At 44.8% G+C, this 21930-nt stretch overlaps 1 protein-coding gene across 2 annotated transcripts; it reads left to right on the top strand.

Moving 5' to 3' along the window:
- The first annotated feature begins 482 nt into the window (after positions 1-482).
- EIF3L (eukaryotic translation initiation factor 3 subunit L) lies at positions 483-21481 on the top strand. 2 transcript variants are annotated; one of them, XM_060164563.1, is made up of 13 exons: positions 483-588; positions 1135-1183; positions 2087-2297; positions 3599-3678; positions 6460-6521; positions 9721-9790; positions 9990-10063; positions 12601-12772; positions 14889-15043; positions 15815-15985; positions 16708-17205; positions 19986-20066; positions 21260-21481. In XM_060164563.1, exons 1-13 carry the CDS (start codon positions 556-558, stop codon positions 21296-21298), a joined length of 1695 nt encoding a protein of 564 aa, XP_060020546.1. In that variant the 5' UTR covers positions 483-555; the 3' UTR covers positions 21299-21481. The 2 variants fall into 2 exon arrangements, with proteins under 2 accessions (XP_060020546.1, XP_060020547.1); XM_060164564.1 differs by lacking the exons at positions 483-588; positions 1135-1183; positions 3599-3678 and having other exon boundaries at positions 2219-2297.
- Positions 21482-21930: the final 449 nt, after the last annotated feature.

Raw genomic sequence — 21930 nt, 5'->3', positions numbered from 1 at the left:
CTCCAACCTTAATGTCCAAAGTCGGCGGGCGCCTTTTCTCAATGCCCTGTCACTGTATTGGACTAAGCCTCAACTTTTACACCCAGTAAGTTTAGACTTTTGAGGGAGGAACGTTTGAAGACTTTTTTTTTTTTTTTTTTTTGCCGCAGGCAAACCTCTTGCAGCTAAATCCACGATCAGGCCCCCCCATATCCGATTTTCCCTTCATGCGAGAGGGCGGCCGAGGAAGCTGTCAGCCATCTTTTGAGTGGCATTACTTCTTGTTTCAACTACTTTGCCCATCCTTTATTACGCCGAAATATTTAATGTGTTTAATTCTAAATTTTTGCGAGTATTATAGAATCACCTTCCTTGTGGAGCCTCTATTTGAAGGAGGAATAATGTATGGGTTTGTTGCTGTCGCCCTTCCAAACATGGCTGCCTTAGATTTCCGGCGGCTCAGGAAGAGCTTCCGGTTTCCCGGCAGCCTCGAGGGGGCTGGACTTCCGGCGTCAAGAAGCAGGCGAGGCCCGCCTTTTCCGTTCTTTCCGGCCTGGGTCCGCGGGCGGCGCAGCCATGTCGTATCCTGCTGACGATTACGAGTCTGAGGTAATCAGGTCTAGAGCGTGTGCGGAGCTCCGCGATAGGGGCAGGGCTCTTTGGATGCTGGGCCCCGCGGGGAGACGGTGTCCGGGCCTCTCCGGGAGCACTCGCGGGCCGCGACCAGCCCCAGCCGGCCTCCCCGCTTGCGCGTTCCTCATGCCGTTGCCACCCGCAGCTCCCGGCTCTTGATCAGCCCGTCTCGGCCCGCCCATCTCGTGTGTCCGGTCCCCTGGTCCTCTCCTTTTCCAAGTCCGGGAACGGAGGCTAGTTATAGGATTCTGTGTGTCTGTAACTGCACTCTGATTTCTCATGGTCTGGGTTCAGTCTTGTCAGGCCCCGCAGATTCCCACAGCCTCTTGTGCTTTGCTCTACCTTATTGCAGCCGTGACGCGGTATTGTCATTGTCTGTTTATTCTCCCTTTTCTCACAGGCGTGTGAGTTTCTCAAAGAACGAGACTGTGTCTTATCCACCTTTGTATCCTTAGAACCTAGAACGAGCATTTTGGATTCACGAGCTGGTGACTGTCTTGTCTGTGTCTCTTTCGTTTCTAGGCTGCCTACGACCCCTATGCTTACCCGGGCGACTATGATATGCACACAGGTGAGTCTGCAGGTTTGTCTGGCCAGCTTCTAGGGATTGACACCTTTTTGGATGTCTCAGAGCAGCTCTGACGGGCACCTGCTTAAAACTCGGTCTTGATGGTCCAGGTTTAGAGTCAGTTACTAGCTCTCACCATGAGAGCTATTAAACCAGGCCTTATTCATGGTCCACTTCAAAGTCCCAGAAGGGAAGGGTTACTGTCCTGACTGTGGTTTCCTTCTTGAAGCTATTAGCTGAAGAAGAAAATCTTGTTGTGAAAAATTAAAGTAATTGAAACCAAGTCCAAGTGAAATCTTTTTTGGAAGGTTTTTGATGTTTCCTGAGTTGTTACAGTAACTTGGTTTGATTTAGCACTTATTAAGTGCCATGTGTTGTTCTGGGTACTTGGGGTGAAGTATTTCATTTACCCCTTATAGCAGTTCTCCAAAGACATAAATTAACATTACAGGTGAGAAAACTTGAGGACAGAGAAGTTTAGTTACTTGCACCAAGTCATATGGGTAGAAAATGGCAGTCATTCATTTATTCAAAAAATATTAAGTGCCTACTACTTGCTGCCCTTCGCACAGTTCCCCCCCTCCCCCCATAGCTGTTCCAGGTCTTGAAGGTACACCTGGGTGCAAGACAGACAGGGTTCTTGCTTTCATAGATGTTAGGTTCTGGTGCGGGAAACAATAAGCAAATAAATAACTTCAATAAGTAAAATGAATAAGTAGTGGGAAGATGTTCTGAGGAAACAGGCCTGTGGGGGTTGGGAGTGACCTGGAGACGATTTATATTTCTGAGTGTTTAAAAGGGAATTATACCCGATTTTATAGACTTGAGTTTTGTTTAGCGGATGGCCTTGCCCTTTTGTCATGTTCTGAATGTGGATTTGAAGTATTTATTGTATCTAATCTCTAGGAGATCCGAAGCAGGATCTGGCTTATGAACGTCAGTATGAACAGCAGACCTATCAGGTGATCCCTGAAGTGATCAAAAATTTCATCCAGTATTTCCACAAAACTGTCTCAGACTTAATTGACCAGAAAGTGTATGAGCTACAGGCCAGTCGTGTCTCCAGCGATGTCATTGACCAGAAGGTTTATGAGATCCAGGACATCTATGAGAACAGGTATGGGCCATTGGCTGAAATGATCTCTTACTGGGTGAGACTGGCTTAGTAATGCAGTCTCTAAAAAGGGGTGATGTTTATTCATTTCTCTGTAAAGAGAGTGCCCGAGGGGTTTCTGTGATTCTTTGGGGGCTAGGGACATGTTATTTTGTTGAACTCATTGCCCAGAACTTGTACAAGGCCTAAAATAATACCATGACTATCAATAATTATAATAGCAATAATATGTATGATCATTACAGATCAGGCAATGTTCGGAGCGCTTTTTTTGTATTTACTGATTTACCCTTCCCAGTAACCCCATGAAGTAGGTTCTGTTGTTTTCCTCATTTTATAGATGAGAAAACAAAGCACAGAAAGGATAAATCTCATAGCTAGCTAAGTGGATGTGCTGAGTTTTGAACCTGTCCAGTCTGTCACCAGAACCTAATTTCTAAACTGTGCTGGACAACTTCTCAACACAAAACAGGGTGAGCTGAGCTCTGAGTGGTTGCTTCTGGATTTTATTTTATTTTTTATTTTGTTTGCTGTTCGCGGGCCTCTCACTGTTGTGGCCTCTCCCGTTGCAGAGCACAGGCTCCAGATGCACGGGCTCAGCGGCCATGGCTCACGGGCCCAGCCGCTCCGCGGCATGTGGGATCTTCCCGGACCGGGGCACTAACCCTTGTCCCCTGCATCGGCAGGTGGACTCTCAACCACTGCGCCACCAGGGAAGCCCTGCTTCTGGTTTTGAGGGGACGGCCCTTATGTAATGGGCGTTAGAAATGAGACAGGTCAATCAGAGTTGGATAGTCAGGAAAGACTTCATCAAGGAAATAGGGTTGTGAAGCATCTTGGGCATCAGTGTTTGCGTTGGATGCTTGAGGGCTGTTGTGGCATCAGACTGCAACAAATAGACTGATGTGCTTCCATGTTTGGAGAGGGGGAGGAGGCACAGTGCTCCAGGAAGTGGAAGGGGAGGTGGAAAGCTGAGGGAGGGGGGTGGGGGTGTCTAAAAGGTAGTTCTCAAGTCAGGGAACAGTAAGCAGTGAAATATGACTAGAGTTCATGATACAGAGGCAGGAGATGATCCTGAAGAGCTTGGTAGGTGCCTAGCTGATGTAAAAGAAATGTTTCACCTTATTAAGAAAGATTGTGTCTGGGGTGAGGAAAGTTGTAGACTTCGTGGCTCTGGCCCTGGCTCTGTTTCCGTGACTCCTTCCCTTTTCAGAGTTTGGGTACTTATTTATAAAATATGAGGATTGTTTCTTCTCAGATCCTTCCTGTTTTGGAGTTCTAGAATATTTTTTCTTGATTTTCAGCTGGACCAAGTTGACTGAAAGATTTTTCAAGAATACACCTTGGCCTGAGGCTGAAACCATTGCTCCACAGGTTGGCAACGGTAGGTGTGAGTGTTTTGTGTCCTGTGTGTTGGATGGGATCCTATGACTGAGGCTCATTAGAAAGCTCAGGACGATCTGTGTCTGTTTTGGTTGCCGTTTTATTTCCCCAGGGTTTGGTACATAGTAAATTCCTTAGTAAATAACTTGTTGAATGAAAACTGAGTAGATGAAGAGGGGACAGAGGTGTTTCACATGTCGTGAAAACTGAAGTTGGGATTTTTGTCTTGACTGGTTTCCTTTTCCCTCTGTAATTTTTGGGGTCATTATAGTTGCTCCAGAATGGGCTCGCTGGCCTCCTCTCACATTTCACTTTCTGATGGTGTCTTTTATATATGGTGTGAAGTAAGAAGAGCCAACTTCATTCTTTTGCATGTGATTAGCCAGCTGTCCCAGTACTAATTTTCAGAAAGACCATTCTTTTTCCATTTAATTGTCTTGGCACTTCCCGAAATCTGTTATCATGTAAATGTAGAGGTTTATTTCTAGACTGTCACTTTGATTCCATTGATCTATGTCTGTCCTTACGCTTGTACCAACCACACTGTCTAAATGATTGTAGCTTTGGAGTAAGTTTTGAAATTGGCAAGTGTAAGTCCTCCACCTTTGTTCTTTTTCAAAATTGCTTTGGGTCTTCTGAGTCCCTTGAATTTCCATGTGAATTTTAGGATCAGCTTGTCAATTTCTGCAAAGAAGCCAGCTTGGATTTTGATAGAAATTATGTGGGATCTGAAGATCAATTTGGGAGAGTATTGCCATTTAACAATATTAAGTCCTGTAATCCATGGACATGGATGTCTTTCCATTTATTTAGGTGTTTGATTTCTTTTAACAGTGTTTTGTAGTTTTTTAACGTACAAGTCTTTCACTTCTTTTGTTACAGCTAACATTTTTTGAATACTAAACATTAGTATCATCATCGTTACTCAGGTTTAGAACTCATTCTTTTTTTTTTTTTTTGGCCACACAGTGCGGCCTGCAGGATCTTAATTCCCCGACCAGGGATTGAACCCGTGCCCCCTGCATTGTGAGTGCAGACTCTTAACCGCTGGACCTCCAGGGAAGTCCTAGAACTCACTCTTTTTTTTTTTTCTTTTAATTTAATTTATTTTTTATACAGCAGGTTATTAGTTATCTATTTTATACATATTAGTGTATATATGTCAATCCCAATCTCCCAGTTCATCCCACCACCACCATCCCCACCACTTTCCCCCCTTAGTGTCCATAACGTTTGCTAGAACTCAATCTTAAATGTGTTTCCGTGTTGCTCAGACATTACGCTCTGTTTAATATTTTGCCTATAAAGAATATAATATTATGTATGTTGAGCACAACAGGAGTCCTGTAATACATGTTTTTAAACAGGTAAGGATTCACAGGACTCAAAGTATGAAAGATTTGGTATAAAAATCCCCCTCCCATTTCTATCCCAAGTTGTCTGTTTTTCTCTCTGGAGCCATCTAGTGTTCACCATTTTCTTGTTTATCCTTCCTCTGATACTCTATGCATATATAAGCAATTAGGAATAACTTTTTCCTTTTTTACAAAGACTAGATAGATGCTCCTTTCTTTCCATTTTTAAAATTTATTGTATTTTTGGAGAGTATTCTGCACCTCCAGGATTCCCAAAACCCTCCCCAGGTTTGATTATTTGCTAGGAGGATTCACAGGACTCAGTCCGACAGCTATGGGGCTTTCTATGGAGCTACCAGAGCAGATCATTACAGACTCAATGTCCAGGCATTTTATTGGGGGCTGGTCGTGTAGGCACATCCTCTGCCTAGCATGTACTGAAATTCCAGACTCCCAGAAGGAAAGCAGGTGTTCAGTATAAACCATGTTGTTTGCACAAACAGTTTAGGGATAGCAGACCACCCTTATGAGATTGGTGGGAAACCCTCCTGAAATCTAGGTTCCCAGCTGCCAAGCAAGGACCAACTTTACCAGCAGGCCTTTTTAAGGCTAATAGTCTCCGACCTGTATGTTAACTTCTGCACAACATTGATATCCAAAGAGCTCATCCCTGCTTTTTTAAAATTAATTAATTTATTTATTTTTGGCTGCATCGGGTCTTCGTTGCTGCGCGTCGGCTTTCTCTAGTTGTGGCCAGAGGGGGCTGCTCTTCGTTGCGGTGCACGGGCTTCTCATTGCGGTGGCTTCTCTTGTTGTGGAGCATGGGCTCTAGGTGCACGGGCTTCAGTAGTTGTGGCACTCAGGCTCAGTAGTTGTGGCTCATGGGCTCTAGAGAGCAGGCTCAGTAGCTGTGGCACACGGGCTTAGTTGCTCCGTGGCATGTGGGATCTTCCCGGACCAGGGCTCGAACCCGTGTCCCCTGCATTGGCAGGCGGATTCTTAACCACTGTGCCACCAGGGAAGTCCCCGCCTTCTTTCTTTTTAATGGTTGCATCATATCAATAGGATAAATTCCTTAAAATAGGATGTCTAAGTCAAAGATCCCCATGTATTTGCAGTTTTGATCCTGTCATATCGCCTTCCATGGAGCCATTAGTATTTACGTCTTGGTTAAGCAACTGTATGGCAAAAATATCTAAGTGGTGAAGGGAAATGGGCCTGAATGAGATTAAGATGAGGTTGAAAGGATAAAGTGGGAAATGAAGTTTCTCGTTGCATGTATTCTTGGGGTGTAAGTGTTAGAATTTTGATGTTGTTTGGTTTCTGAAATCACATTTACCACTTTACTTCCCACCACAGGCTAAAACTGCCAGAAGACCCCGGTTGTTTGGTGGATTACTAAAGCACCCCTCTGCCGTCTCTTTCAGATGCTGTCTTTCTGATTCTGTACAAAGAATTATACTACAGGCACATATATGCCAAAGTCAGTGTGAGTATCTAAACGTTGCCGGCAGTTTTTAAACTATGCCATTTTTGTCCCTGGCAAACAGTTGCTAGTTTATATTGGTTCAGTGTCCAAGAGTGGTTGGCATGTTTTCTGAGCTTTCTTTTAAGAAAGGATGGAGGGAATGATTGAACCCAGAAAGCTGGGTGTCTGTTTCAGGCAAATGGTACCACTGCATAGCCTGTCCATCCTTTTTAATTTCTTTATCCCCACAGTTCTTGACTGGACACTTACCACATGCACTGGGTTGCAGGACGTCATCCTAAAAGTGTGTTCCCAGGTACCTTCGGATGCCTCCGCTTGGAATGCCCTTGCTTTTTCCCTTTAGTGCATTGCCACTGAGCCTCCTGCCCTCTGAGAAATACATACAACTGTCGCTGTGTGCCAGGCACAATTCTAGGCACTTGGCACACATCTGCATGTCTCTAGTCCTCATGGTGATCCTGCAAAGTAGGCAAACGGAGGCGCAGAGAGGTTGCTTTTTCTCAAATTCATGCAGCTAGTAAATGGCAGAATTCTTTGAAGCTAGGCCGGATTCTTTTCTTCCTGATTTCTAAATTTTAGAGTGCCCTAAGTCTCTTAAAATACTGTCTACACTGTTTACAGGCATACCTTGGAGGTATTGCAGGTTTGGTTCCAGACCACTGCAATAAAGTGCATATCGCAATAAAGCCAGTCCCATGAATTTTTTGGTTCCCAAGTGCATATAAAAGTTATGCTAGGGACTTCCCTGGTGGTCCAGCAGTAAGGAATCCACCTTACAATGCAGGGAATGCAGGTTCGATCCCTGGTTGGGGAACTAAGATCCCACATGCCTTGGGGCAGCTAAGCCTGCGTGCCACAACTAAGACCCGACACAGCCAAAAATTTGTTTTTAAATAAATAATCTTAAAAAAAAAAAAAGTTGGGCTTCCCTGGTGGCGCAGTGGTTGAGAGTCCGCCTGCCGATGCAGGGGACACGGGTTCGTGCCCCGGTCCGGAAGATCCCACATGCCGCGGAGCGGCTGGGCCCGTGAGCCATGGCCGCTGAGCCTGCGCGTCCGGAGCCTGTGCTCCGCAACGGGAGAGGCCACAACAGTGAGAGGCCGGCGTATCGCAAAAAATAATAATAAAAAAAAAAAGAAAAGTTATGTTACACTGTACTGTAGTCTGTTAGGTGTACATATAGCATTGTATCTTTTAAAAATGCACATACCTACCCTGGTTCAAGGCATTATTATCTGTTGCCTGAATGACGGCATAACTGCTCACCTGGTGTCAGTTTCCACTCTTGCCCGCTTACGTTTATTGTCAACCTAGTAACCATGGTGATCCTTTTAAAACATAGTCTCATCAAGTCACCCCCTTCCTCACAATCCTACCGTGACTTCCCATCATACTTAGAATAAAATCCCAAGTCTTAGTCATGGTCCTGCTTGACCTGGCCCCAGACTTCCTTGCCAGTCTCACTTCCTGCATCTTTCCCTCCTTCCCTTGGCTCCTAGCCATACTATGTGACACTTCAGAGCACCTGTCACTCTCTGACATTGTCTTATTTATTTGGGTTTTGTTTGCTTCCCCCACTAGAGGGTAAACTCCAGCAGGGCACGGACTTTGTCTTGTTCGCTGCTCTAATCCAGTGTCTGATCCCCCACGTTGACACGTTAATTGTTGGAGCGTGTATGTGTGTGTGTAAATTAAAGAAACTGCCACCACAGTCTCCTTAGGGTATTTCCATCTAAAGAGTTCCCAGCTTCTCACACTCACTCTCATCCCCTGAGGATGACTTGACCTGACAAGAGCTCTGGCCTTGGCCCAGGAGCCCCCCACCATCAGTGGCGGTAGGTGAAGGAGTTCTTGTTGCCAAAGTAATGCGGGGGGCCATGTTTTTCTGGCATCCCAGTGAGCTCTCTGACTACCTCATTTGATAGAAAGTAAAGATTCTCTTCTGTCATTGATGCTATGGCTCAGGTACTTTGCAGGCTGGGCTAGTAATCTAGCCAGCCTGTATAACATGGCTTTCGTCAGAACGTGGCATCAGAACCCGTAGTATGGCTGGTTGCCACCTCTGATCTTTCCTCTGGTCTGTAGATGAAGATTCAGCAGAAGTTTGTTGACCCTGTGATCTCTTCACTAGGTACCACATGGGGCAGTTTCACGTACATGATGGGGGGGAGTTGGAGGGGGAGGTTTTCATTGAAAGAGCATTTACTGTATTAGGCACTTTCACTTCATAATCTCATTTTTCAGAGGGATTAAGTACCTTGTCAGACCCCACAGTTAGTAAGCAGTGGGGCTACGACTCCAAGGCAGTGTTCTTTCTACTCCATCACAACATACACCATACATCACGTTGTTCCGCAGCTCAGAACTCTTCAGTGGTTCTGTTGCCAGCCACATGAAGTCTAGATCAGGGGTCAGCAGCCTGCTGTGTACAGGGCCAGATAGAGAGTATTCTAGGCTTTGAGGGCTGTAATGGTCTCTGTCGAATCTATTCAGCTTTGTAGCAGCCATGACAGAGTACACATGGCTGTGTGCCCGTTAAGGTTCTTATTTACAAAAACAGGTGGTGGTGGATTTGCTGACCCCGGCTTAATCCTTGTTTGGCACTGTAAGACCTCTGCACTTCTGGCCCAGCGTAGCCCAGTGTAGCATTGTCTGCCTTACTCCCTAACCTTCAAGCACCACGATTTTACTTCTTTGCCTTCATTAGTCCTGTTTTTCCTGAAACACCTTCCCCTCACTCCTCTGCCTTGCCAGATCTATATGCCTGATCTTTAATGGTCAGTTCAAGTTTTTGGTATAAAACTTGACCGTTGGCGTCAGGTATTCGGTGCCCCTTTGAACTGCTGTAGCACTTAACTATCTTCCCTGTCACTTGAGTGCTCTCACATGCTAAGAAGGGGAGAGCTGACGTCAATTCTCATATATAGTTGACCCTTGAACAACACGGGTTGGCACTATGCGGGTCCACTTACATGCAGGTATTTTCGATAAATATTTATAGTGTTATAGGATCCACCATTGGTTAAATCTGCAGATGTGGAGGGTCAACGATACATTATACACAGATTATACAGAGATTTTTGACCAAAACCCCTGTGTTTTCAAGGATCAGCCGTATTTGTTTTCAACTGTCAGTGGCAGGCCATGAGTAGAACGCATTTAGATTAAATGTGTCCTCCTTTCTCTGCTTTCTTTACAGGGGGGACCCTCCTTGGAGCAGAGGTTTGAATCCTATTACAACTACTGCAATCTCTTCAACTACATTCTCAGTGAGTCTGAGGTTATGATGAGACCTCGTATTGGCCTTCAGCTCTTTTTAGCAGGATTTTAATGTGCAGGTGGGAAGAGGGGGAAGTCTTGTGGTTCATAGTCCTTTTAAGAGAGAAATTGCAAAATGCATTCTGCAGCCTTACTGAATGGGCATATAGTCATTGATCGAGTCTGACCTTTCTGTGGTCTCTTGCCCAGATGCTGATGGTCCTGCTCCCCTCGAACTTCCCAACCAGTGGCTCTGGGATATCATCGATGAGTTCATCTACCAGGTATCTGGTCACCCTTGGCCTAATTTGAAATAACTGGTCCAGACAAGAGCAGCTGTTACCATTGTTTGTGTTGTTGAAAAGATCATGGTGTATAGCCACCCTAGGGTAGTGTGAAATACCCTGTGGAAGTGGCCTCTATGTTGTGGTGTTTTGAATCAGTGAGGTCTAAGAGCTCCATTCTGACCTCAGAAGTCTGGAGAACTGAGCTCCTGACATTCACCACGTTCTTAACTGACCTTGAGAGGTGGTCTGGCAGGAAGAACACAGGTTTCCAGGCTTTGGAGTCAGCTAGGAGTGGGTACTTGTCTGGGGGCTGCCACCTGGTGGCTCTGTAGTGATGATGTGTTACTTAGCTCTCTGAGCCTCACTTTCCTCGCCTACAGGAGAAAAATTCTATATCTTGATTGTGGTGCTGGTGATATGAGTATATGTTGGATCAGAATGAAAGAACATTTTTATCAAAAGGGAAAAATTACCTGTCTCAGAGTGCTGTTGCTAAAAACCATAAAATAATTGATTTTGGAAAAACATCTTTTCCATGTTTTACAGGGATGGCACAGTTCTTACTAGCTATTTCAGGAGAAATCAGTTTCCTAATAAAGCAGTTATTTGAGCCCCATAGATCAAAGAGACTTTGAGTACAGAGTGCTGATAAGTTGTGATTGGTGAGCTGAGGAAACCTTCCTAGGGCACTTTGAGAAAGAGGCTTCCTGCTCAAGACAGGCTTCAGTCCTTTGTGCAGTGAAGGCCACAAACCACACTGGCCTCGTTTGCCCTCTCTGGCTCCTTGGCTTGTTATTTGGCGTAATTTTAGAAGATTGGCTGTCCTGTTGGCTAGCAGCAAGTCAGCGAGGATCATCTGTGCTAAGGTTCTTCATCCGTCTTAAAATAATCCTAATTCCCTGGGCTTAACTGGTGTTCTCTTAAGGAGTTTAAGTGCTCTTGCTTCTAACAAAGACTGGCCAGTGTGGGCCAGGTGTGATTCCACCAGCCAGTCTTTGTGAAAAGTGAGAGCACTGTAAGCCGCTTAAGAAGAAAACACCAGTTAAACCGCATGGGGTGAGGGGCTCTTCCCCACCGGTCTCTTCTTTATTCTTGTTTTTTGTCTTTTTTAAAATTTAAAAAAAAAAAATTTTTTTCTTTTTTTGCTCCTTATTCCCCACCACTCTTTCATTTATTTGTATTGATGCAGCAATATATGAACGTGTTGCTATTGTTGAGATTTTTTTTTTTAAACTGCAGATAAAGTGAAAGTGTCTTCCTTCCTTGCCTTTGCAGAGGTATCAATTACTGTCTGGAAAGATAGTCATCGTATAGAGACCTGCCTTGTTCTTTTGTGCCATGTACATGGTGTACCACTCTTCTGGTGTATGTGTACAGATAAAGTCTATTTCTAGGGATGATTATAAGTAGAATTGTTGGCTGAAGGATATTTGCTTTTAAAATTATTTTATAAATTTGTTTATTTTATTTATTTATTTTTGGCTGCATTGGGTCTTCGTTGCTGCGCGTGGGCTTTCTCTAGTTGCTACTCTTCATTGCGGTGCGCGGGCTTCTCACTGTGGTGGCTTCTCTTGTTGCGGAGCACGGGCTCTAGGAGCGCGGGCTTTGGTAGTTTTAGCACGTGGGCTCAATAGTTGCGGCTCGTGGGCTCTAGAGCGCAGGCTCAGTAGTTGTGGCACACGGGCTTAGTTGCTCCGCGGCATGTGGGATCTTCCCAGGCAAGGGATTGAACCTGTGTCCTCTGCATTGGCAGGTGGATTCTTAACCACTGCGCCACCAGGGAAGCCCCGATACTATTTGTTTATTGTAAATTTGGAAATGTTTTCTCCTGCGCTCTTGGAGGAGGATGATATTTCAGAGTTGAAAAGTAATCTTAGGTCATCTAGAACCTAGATTCTAGGTCCCTGGTTTCCAAACCTGTGTATGCACCAGAAATCAACCAGGGAGCTTTTAATTCTGACAGAGTAACTAGGTCTCCTGTGCTAGTCTCTGGGTGACAGATGGAGCCAGCCCAGTGTTGGTCCCAGATAGAAACCCTGCCCCAAACAAATAGCTGTGGTATTGTACCCTATATGTGCCTTACACTTGTCCAGGCTCTGTGGTTGGGAAGGGGTGACTCAGACTGGGTTCCTGTCACAGGTGAATTGATGGTCAGCTCTGGAAGGGAAGACACACATGCAGGTACCTGCCCCATCTCTACCACGTATGAGTAGATCTGTTGTAAACCACCTGATTCTGGTGGCCAGGCTGATGGCACTGTGATGCCCAGAGACGTTAAGTACTTTAGACTATGTTTGACTCCAAATTGAATGTTTTTTCCCACAAATTACCTCTCATTTGAGAGCTTTTTGCTTAGCTGTGGAATAAGTAACATAGTAATGAACAAATCCACAGCTTAATCAAAGATGGCTTTGAAAGAACCAGTAGTGCACAGACTGGTGTGGCAGGAGAAGTGGTAGCAGTAGCGTGTTGTGTGCTGAGCTGTCCCTTTGGCGTTAATGCCACTGCTGCACGTTTCCCTTCTTCCTCAACAGTTTCAGTCGTTTAGTCAGTACCGCTGTAAGACTGCCAAGAAGTCAGAGGAGGAGATCGACTTCCTTCGTTCCAATCCCAAAATCTGGAATGTTCACAGTGTCCTCAATGTCCTTCACTCCCTTGTAGACAAGTCCAACATCAACCGACAGCTGGAGGTATACACAAGTGGAGGTGAGTGCTGCCTGCCATCTCTGTGCCTCATGAGTAGAGGCCGCGGGTAGTGCGGAGGAGCGATGGGCTGCTCCTGTTTGGTATTTGGGTGTGAACAGGAGCCGAGGGCTGATTTGGGGGCTGCTGGGCTTGGCAGTCTGTTGGCCGACAGACTGAACAAGCACTTCCTGAGAGCTGCATTTGTAAACACTTCTACTCCCTCTCCAGGGCCTTTGTTTAGATAAGCACTTCTCAAACTTTTTGGTGTGAGGACCACTTTACAGTCTTAAAAGATTAAGAATCACAAGTTTATCTATATACAGATCTTGTTACAGTGAGAAGAGTGGTGTTTTTGCAAACCTCTTTAATGTCTGGCTTCGTAGAAGAGAGCTGGAGTCTCCTGCTTCTTCACTCAGTCTGTGGCAATATGCTGTTTTGGTTGAAGTATCTGAGGGAAATCTGGCCTCACACAGATATTTAATTGGGACAGGGAAGAGAAACTCAATAGCCTTTACAGGTAGCCTGGCTCTTCTCTGGTTCTGCATCAGAAGTTGACAGCGGGTAGTTTCATACAGGTTAGTTGCAGTGTGGAATCTGAAGCCTTATCAGTGAACTTATACTTTGTTACATTAAAGTTTATCGGTTTATCCTGCAGCTTGAATGAATTTTTTTTTAAAGTTTTTATTGAAGCAGAGCTGATTTACAGTGTGTTAATTTCTACTGTACAGCAAAGTGATTTTTATACATATATATGCATTCTTTTTAATTAATTAATTAATTTATTTATGGCTGTGTTGGGTCTTTGTTTCTGTGCGAGGGCTTTCTCTAGTTGTGGTAAGCGGGGGCCACTCTTCATTGCGGTGCACGGGCCTCTCACTATCGCGGCCCCTCTTGTTGTGGAGCACAGGCTCCAGACGCACAGGCTCAGTAATTGTGGCTCACGGGCCCAGTTGCTCCGTGGCATGTGGGATCTTCCCAGACCAGGGCTCGAACCCGTGTCCCCTGCGTTGGCAGGCAGATTCTCAACCACAGCGCCACCAGGGAAGCCCTGAATGAATTTTTTTTACTCATGTGTGATTTTGTAAAATACTGATTCATTGAGCTATCAAGATTTTCTGAAAGTTGACACATTTTATTGTACATTTTTGTTGTTGTTGTTGTTTTAATTATTTATTTATTTTGGCTGCGCCAGGTCTTAGTTGTGGCATGCGAACTCATAATTGCGGCATGCATGCAGTATCTAGTTCCCCAACCAGGGATCGAACCTGGGCCCCCTGCATTGGGAGCTCAGAGTCTTACCCACTGGACCACCAGGGAAGTCCCAATTATACAGTTTTTTGAAACCACATCTGTTACTTTGACCATCAACCTTATCAGATAGGTCTTCATTGGGGAGCTGTTGAGTTCATAGTGGCAGATAGAAGTTTTATGAAATTCTAATTTTTACTTAAAAGCTCAAGTTTTCATTGGCAGCAAACACTGCCAGTTGTTTTCATTGACATCTTAACAAGCTCACTGCACTCATTTTTGAGAAAATACCCATGTCTCTATTCAGTCTGTGTATCAGTTATTTTTTCAATTAAAAATGGGGTTTTGTGGGGAAAAGGAAGTGGCTGGTTCTTTTATTGCAGGTGAGTGGTGGTAAAGAATACAGCGATGACAGTAGAGTTTGGTGCCACTACCCGATTGCTAAGTTGTCCATAGTTTTACCCGCGTTGTTTTTGCACCATCAGTGCAAATGTCAACTCAGTGAGAAAGGCAAATAGTATCTTAGGAAGGTAAATAGGAACACACCTAAATTGTGTTATTAGGAAGATAGCTTTGATCTCATGGACTTCCTGAAAGGAGGGGCCTTGCCAAGTAACTCTTATTGATGAGAGGGGTCCCCTCATATTCTTAGGTGTGTATGGTGAGGGGGGCTGCCACACCCCTTAGGTGACTTAGAAATGTAAGCTTAGCATAAGGCCAGGCATGGTGTTGCTTGGTATTCTTTCTAAGGCAGTTATTCCCTATTGCAGGAAGCTTTAGAGACTGGCAGTAGATGAAGAGTTTACTGAGGGTAAACTTCAAGGGTCAGGCTTGCCCTCCTTCCACTGCCTCTGCTGAAGTGCTCACAGTGTCCGTGTGTCTCTCTCAGGTGACCCTGAGAGTGTGGCTGGGGAGTATGGACGGCACTCCCTCTACAAGATGCTTGGCTACTTCAGCCTGGTGGGGCTTCTGCGTCTGCACTCCCTGTTGGGGGATTACTACCAGGCCATCAAGGTGCTGGAGAACATCGAACTGAACAAGAAGGTAATTCATTCCCTGTTTCCTCAGGCCCACCTTCCCAGAGCCAGAAAGTCTGTCTGTCTGCTTCAAGAGAGACTCTGATCTATTATTAGGACAGATTTCATGGAGAATAAAAGAGGATTCCTCCCCAGGTCAGTGGAAAATTGAGACAAGAACTGGGAAAACCACTGCAGGGAAAATCTGAACCTGGACCAGGTGGTTTCTCTTTGGTGCTTAACAATTAAAATATTCAGCAGTCTTTTGATTCTGTTTTCAGACCAGACTGATGCTGGCAGATTTTTACTTTTCAACTTTCACTGAAGAATTAATGAAAGACTTACTTAATTCTAAGGTGGCACAGGTAATGATACGTTAGCAGTGGTTGTTTTCCTAGCCACAGAAACTTGGTACGTTTTTGTTTGACGTGTGTGTATCTTATCTGTCCTTTTTCTTATAGGGCTATTTGGAAAAGCAAGGACTAGAAAGCAAGAAAGAATGTGAAAGTGAGGTGTAGATGATTTTAGAGCTGAAAGAAATTTTAGGGTTACCTGGTCCAGTCCTTTTCTGTTACAGCCAAGAAAATGGAGTCCTCAGGTCACATAATCAGTAAGTGGTACGATCTGCACTCAGAGCCTCTGACTTCAGAGCCAGGATTCCTCTGGGTAGTTCAGGGCCTCTGCAGGGAGCTCTCAGTGCTTCCACCTCAGCCGACACTAGGCCCCAGCAATTTTCAGATCCTACCTGGGATGAATTGGTCTTGAGATTCATGGCTGCTGCTTCTGCCTCCTTCCACAGAGCATGTATTCTCGTGTGCCCGAGTGCCAGGTTACCACATACTATTATGTCGGTTTTGCATATTTGATGATGCGTCGATACCAGGATGCTATCCGGGTCTTTGCCAACATCCTTCTCTACATCCAGAGGACCAAGAGCATGTTCCAAAGGACCACGTACAAATATGAGATGGTAAGGAGGCCTCTGACCACCTGACACACCTGTGCCAACAGTTTTTGGGTAAACGCCTTCCAAAATTTTGCTCTTCTATATGCTTTTTCAATAGGATGATTTTTTAATGGCTAGCCTACTTAAGTGTTTTCTTCGTTACACCTATTACTTCGGATATTAACACCCTGATGATAAGGACAGGATTTTTGTTTCACTTTTATTCCCCAGCAGTGCCTAGAGTGTTCACTGGGCTGTGGGTGTTTAAAATCAGTTAGATGTGGGTACTGCCCTCAAGCAGTTTGCCTGGAGGAGGGTGGATTCAAAACATGCATAGAATTGGGAGCAGGTTTCTAAGCAGAGCAGAGGTGTTGAGACTCGGAAGTGTGGTCATGTAGTAGCACAATAAATCATTTTGGCTAGAAGGCAGGAGAACAGTCCGATTGGGGTGTTAGAGTCTGGGGTGTGGAACGATTGACCTGCCAGTGATGTGTAGGGCGGATTGGTGAGACCGAGGCAGAGGTACCGGTAAAGAGTCCAGGAAACAACTACAGAGGACCTGGAACTAGGCCAGAAGTTCCGTAGAGCTAGAGGGAAGATTGGAGGAGACATTGGGAAAGTTAGCTGAAGGGTGTAAGACAAAGGGAGAAGTCAGAAGGTCTGTACAGAGTGTACTTGGGAGGGTGGTGGGGACCTCAGAAAATCCATTCATTTGACCCTGCACCGATCTCTCCCCCCACCCCCAGATTAACAAGCAGAATGAGCAGATGCACGCCCTGCTGGCCATCGCCCTCACCATGTACCCCATGCGTATCGATGAGAGCATTCACCTCCAGCTGCGGGAGAAATATGGGGACAAGATGCTACGCATGCAGAAAGGTGACCCACAGGTCTACGAGGAACTTTTCAGCTACTCCTGCCCCAAATTCCTGTCACCTGTAGTGCCCAACTATGACAACGTACACCCCAATTACCACAAGGAGCCCTTCTTACAGCAGCTGAAGGTGTTTTCTGATGAGGTGCAGCAGCAGGCCCAACTCTCAACCATCCGCAGCTTCCTCAAGCTCTACACCACCATGCCTGTGGCCAAGCTGGCCGGCTTCCTGGACCTCACCGAGCAGGAGTTCCGAATCCAGCTTCTTGTCTTCAAACACAAAATGAAGAACCTGGTGTGGACCAGTGGCATCTCTGCCCTCGATGGCGAATTTCAGTCAGCCTCTGAGGTTGACTTCTACATCGATAAGGTATGACTGCCCCTTGGGCTAGGTTCTCAAGGCACACACTGTTCTGGGCATCTGGGACACATCATTGAACAAAATCAACAAAGATTTTTGCCCTTGTGCTGGTATTCTAGTGTTAAAAAAATGACAAAAAGCGTTATAATTAAGCAAGCATGTAGTAGTTTGGAAGTTGCCACGTGCCGTGGAGTAAGTTGGGGTAATGGTGGTGGAAGGCACAGGCTGCATGCAGTATTAAGTAAGGTGCTCAGGGTAGAGTTTGTTGAGAAAGTGAAACCGAAGCTAAGACTTGAAGGAGGTGTGGAAATTAGCAAGCAGATACCTGGAGGAAGAGCATTCCAGGTGGAGGGAGCAGTTAGAGCAAAGACCCTGAGGCAGGAGCGAGCCCAGACAGCTGCAGTGTGGCTGGAGTGGCCTGAGAGGAGGTTGTGGTGGGAGATGAGGTTGGAGAAGAAGCGGGGAGGGTGCTTAGTAGACTGCTGGAAGTCCTTTAGTGGGTGGGAAGCCATTGTCCTGACTTGTACCACCCTAGATTGGTGCTGCCTGGTTTTGAACTTGATATAATGGGATTATGCAGTATGTGGTATTTTCTATCCAGCTTCTTTTGCTCAACATTGTATTTGAGAGAATCGCCATCCACCGTTGTCCTATGTAGCAGTAGGTCAGTCATGCTTATTGTTCTGTGATGTGTGATGGTCCAAATTCTACTGCAGTTACTGACCACGGTGTTTCCATTCTACTGGTGGACATTTGGGTGGTTTTTGGCTATTGAACAGTATACATAACGGTGTTTTTTGGGGTTTTTTTTTTTGTTTTTTGGGTTTTTTTTGGCTGTGTTGGGTCTTCGTTGCAGCATGCAGGCTTTCTCTAGTTGAGCTGAGTGGGGGCTGCTCTTCATTGTGGCGCACAGGCTTAGTTGCTCCACGGCCTGTGGGATCTTCCCGGACCAGGGCTCAAACTCGTGTCCCCTGCACTGGCAGGCGGATTCTTAACCACTGCACCACCAGGGAAGCACCTATGAGGCAATTTTTTAAAATATCCTACATTTTTGGTTGCTTTCAGAAAGATGTTGGTCTACAATACACATATGTACACAACATCTCTTAGGGATACACAACCCTAAGAGACAAATAACCTCACAAGACCTATACCATACATATGTGTGTGTTTATCCATTGCTAACAACTACTTTTTATTTATTTAATTTAAATACTGTTTTTTCACAACGTTGTAAATCAACTATAATCCAATAAAAAATAATTTTTAAAATTAATTTTTGGCTGACAGTTTTTAATGATAAAATTTGCATAACAAACTTCACCACTTTAAAGGGTGTAATTCCATGATTATTAGTTTGTTCACCGTGTTGTGCAACCATCTCTGCTATCTAATTCCACATTTCCATCATCCCCAAAAGAAATCCCTGCCCATTAACAGCATTCCCCATTCCTCCTTCCCCCCGCCATCCCTGGCAAATCAGGGATCTTCCTTCTGTCTCCGTGGATTTTTCTATTCTTGATATTTTCTAAAAATAGAATCATGAAAGATGTGGCTTTTTGCGTTTGATTTCTTTTATTGAGCATCTTTTCAAGTTTAATCCAGGTTGTAGCAGGTATCAGTACTTTATTCCTTTTTACAGCCAAATAACATTCCACTGTTTAGGTATACCACACTTTATCTGTTCATTAGTTCGTGGACAGTTGAGCTGTTTCACTTTTTGGCTATTATGGATAATGCTGCTATGAATTTTTGTGTACAAGTTTTGTGTGAACAATATTCTCTCGGGTATATATACCTAGTTGTGGAATTGCTTGGCCAGTTTGGGTAGCTTGTTTTTGGAAGCTCATCTTGCTAAACCAGATCCTCTCATTTTAGACTTAATGGCTTTTTGAAGGCTTGGTGTTTGGCAGAACTTGGCTATCCCTGCCATGAACAGACTCACCAAAAGCAGAAACATGTCTGTTGGGGAAGTTTTTCAATGTTGTTTTTAAGTCATGTTTTTAAATATCAGAACTGTCTATCCCCTGCCGTATCACGTCAGCTAACTAAAGTCCTTTTTGCATTTATTCCCAATGCCTGACATGTACACGTTCTTTGGCAATATCAGTCATTTGCTCCATCCCTCCATCCCTTTTAGTGGCCCAGCTGAACTGGTCCCAACCATCTGGATGGTCTTTAATAAAACACTTCTCCCAAGATTTAGCAACTTGGTTATTACAAATAAAATTTTGCTGTGAGGTTATATTCAGGTTAAATTAATAATATGATTTAAATATCCTACATGAAAATGTTTTTAATTGCATGTTTTTATTATTGTTCCTTATTGGTTCAGGTTTGTCTTTGGCAAATTACTTTCTATTTTTTTTGCCTTTTTTCATCCTTGACTTGAAAAAAATCCTATCAAAGAGATTCAGAAAGTTCTTGGATCTTAACCTAGATTATGTCATAATTTACAAGTAAAATGGTGCTCAACAAAATATTTTGAGCTAAAAAACAATTTAAAATCTAGACTAATTTGCAACTTTATACTCATAAACAGTGTATAAGAATAAAATGCTATTTTAAATGTTACTATAGCCAAAATATTCATGTTCGTTAAAAAGACTAGAAAATAAAATAAATGAATTAACAAGAAGAAAGTAAAAATCAGCCATCTAAACAGAAAGAGCAGCTCTTGACTGGTAGTGCTCTTCCATAGGGGTCTATCTGGCACTTAGCATCACTGCTGTTTGCAGGCCCGAAAGCAGCTCTCCCTCACCGCTCCTGTCTGGTTGCTTTTCTCATAGGACATGATCCACATCGCAGACACCAAGGTGGCCAGGCGCTATGGGGATTTCTTCATCCGGCAGATTCACAAATTTGAAGAGGTGAGAGGTCTGAGAGCTGTGTGTGGGCTGGGACAGAGGTTAGGAACTGGGTGGGGAGTTATAAATTGTTTATTTCTCATTTCTGTTTTCAAGAAAGCCTGAAATTGGCCCTTTTAAGTTTCTGAGCTAGACTGGCTGGCTGCTTGGGGTTTGGAGAGTGGGGTTGGGCCCGTAGGAGTTGCTGTGTCAGCCTTCTCTGGAGCATCTCTTTCCAAGATCTCCCGCTGCGGGTGGCCGGCTGTCTTCTCCCTCCCTGGTATTTCCTAATATGGGTGGATTCACTGCCTGCTCTGACCCATCCCTCACCACTTGGCAGTTACTCTCTGACTTAGACAGGTCTGGCCAGTTTCTGCAAGCTGAGACCATGAAGCTCTGTTCTGACAGACTTGGTGCATTCCACATCCTGCCCTTGGAGAGGTCTTGTGGGTCACTTTTTGTGGCCGTAGCTAGAGCCACTGCGTCTTGGTGCTTTGAGTCCTCCAGCAGAGGTCACTGCTGTGCTGTGGTCCATGCTACTGGACTCCTCCTGCAGGATAATAATAGAGCCCTGACAAGTCTAGTCACCCTGGGTCCCTTTCCTGTCTATAAAATGGGCAGCGCAGTATGGGATGTGTGTTTGTTGAGTGTGAAGGGCAGATAGAACAAGCTGCATGAATTGTGTGACACCATAAGAATGTCAGGTGGAGGACCTAACTGAGCATTTACACATGATAGTAGACAACTCATGCTCATGTCAGAGGGGCGGCCTGGCCTGGTGATCGTGCACACTGTAGGAAAAGGTTTGGTGAAAAAGCCATATCTGACTGGGCTTCCCTGGTGGCACAGTGGTTAAGAATCTGCCTGCCAATGCAAGGGACATGGGTTTGAGCCCTGGCCTGGGAAAATCCCACATGCCGCAGAGTAGCTAAGCCCATGCGCCTCAACTACTGAACCTGTGCTCAAGAGCCCACAAGCCACAACTACTGAGCCCACGTGCCACGACTACTGAAGCCTGAGTGCCTAGAGCTCGTGCTCCGCAACAAGAGAAGCCACTGCAATGAGAAGCCTGCGCACCGCAACGAAGAGTAGCCCCTGCTCACCACAACTAGAGAAAGCCCGCATACAGCAATGAAGACCCAACACAGCCAAAAACAAACAAACAAACAAATTTTAAAAAAAAGCCATATCTGACTTTGCTTTTCTTTCTCTTCTAGCTTAATCGAACCCTGAAGAAGATGGGACAGAGACCCTGAGTATATTCATACTTGACACTACTCAGGAACCTATTTTGATGTCATCATAGGTGGGGAGTGTTTTTGCCACCATGAAGCCTTTACCTAGCTCAGCCATCAGCCAGTCAACTGAGTTGAAGTTTATTTAAATCAGGGAGTGAAATTTTTTAAGTAGGTCTCAATAAAGAATCTTCTTTAGAGTCACATTTGTCATCTCATTATTGTTGGGGAGCATCTGTGGACAAGGGCAACAATATGTAATTTCCCATTTGTCATGAGATACTTTCTCCTGATGCATTCGTTATTGGTGTTTGAATTATTTAATCCCTGGATTCATAAAGCAGTATACAGGACATTTTCATATTTAGTATCTTATCTGCATCTCACAAGACTCCTGTGAGCATTAATGACCTGCCATAATTTGCGTGCATGTTCGTGGAAGTGCTGGGTTTCAGGAAGGAACTACTGAACACCTACTGCCAGGACTGTGCTGAAAGGAATCCATGTACATTGCCTATACTTCACAGCTCGGGTTTAGTGGGATCCCCATTTCACTGATGAGGAAACAGACTCGGGGAATTAAGTGACTTGATCGAGGTCACGTAGTTATAAGGAAAAGCAAAGAGTTGGCTCCAAACTCTGCTGTCTTCTGC

This window comes from Lagenorhynchus albirostris, chromosome 11 (genome assembly GCF_949774975.1).
Source record: "Lagenorhynchus albirostris chromosome 11, mLagAlb1.1, whole genome shotgun sequence".
Lineage (NCBI taxonomy): Eukaryota > Metazoa > Chordata > Mammalia > Artiodactyla > Delphinidae > Lagenorhynchus > Lagenorhynchus albirostris.
Note: the sequence above shows the minus strand (reverse complement) of the source record. Positions and strands in the feature narration are given on the sequence as shown.

What these genes read in the sequence shown, in the direction of transcription:
- EIF3L (XM_060164563.1), top strand. Translation starts at nt 556, where the DNA reads ATGTCGTATCCTGCTGACGATTACGAGTCTGAG. An exon ending in CTGACGATTACGAGTCTGAG is followed by an intron (nt 589 to 1,134) that starts GTAATCAGGTCT and finishes TTTCGTTTCTAG; the next exon opens with GCTGCCTACGACCCCTATGC. An exon ending in CCACGTACAAATATGAGATG is followed by an intron (nt 15,986 to 16,707) that starts GTAAGGAGGCCT and finishes CCCCACCCCCAG; the next exon opens with ATTAACAAGCAGAATGAGCA.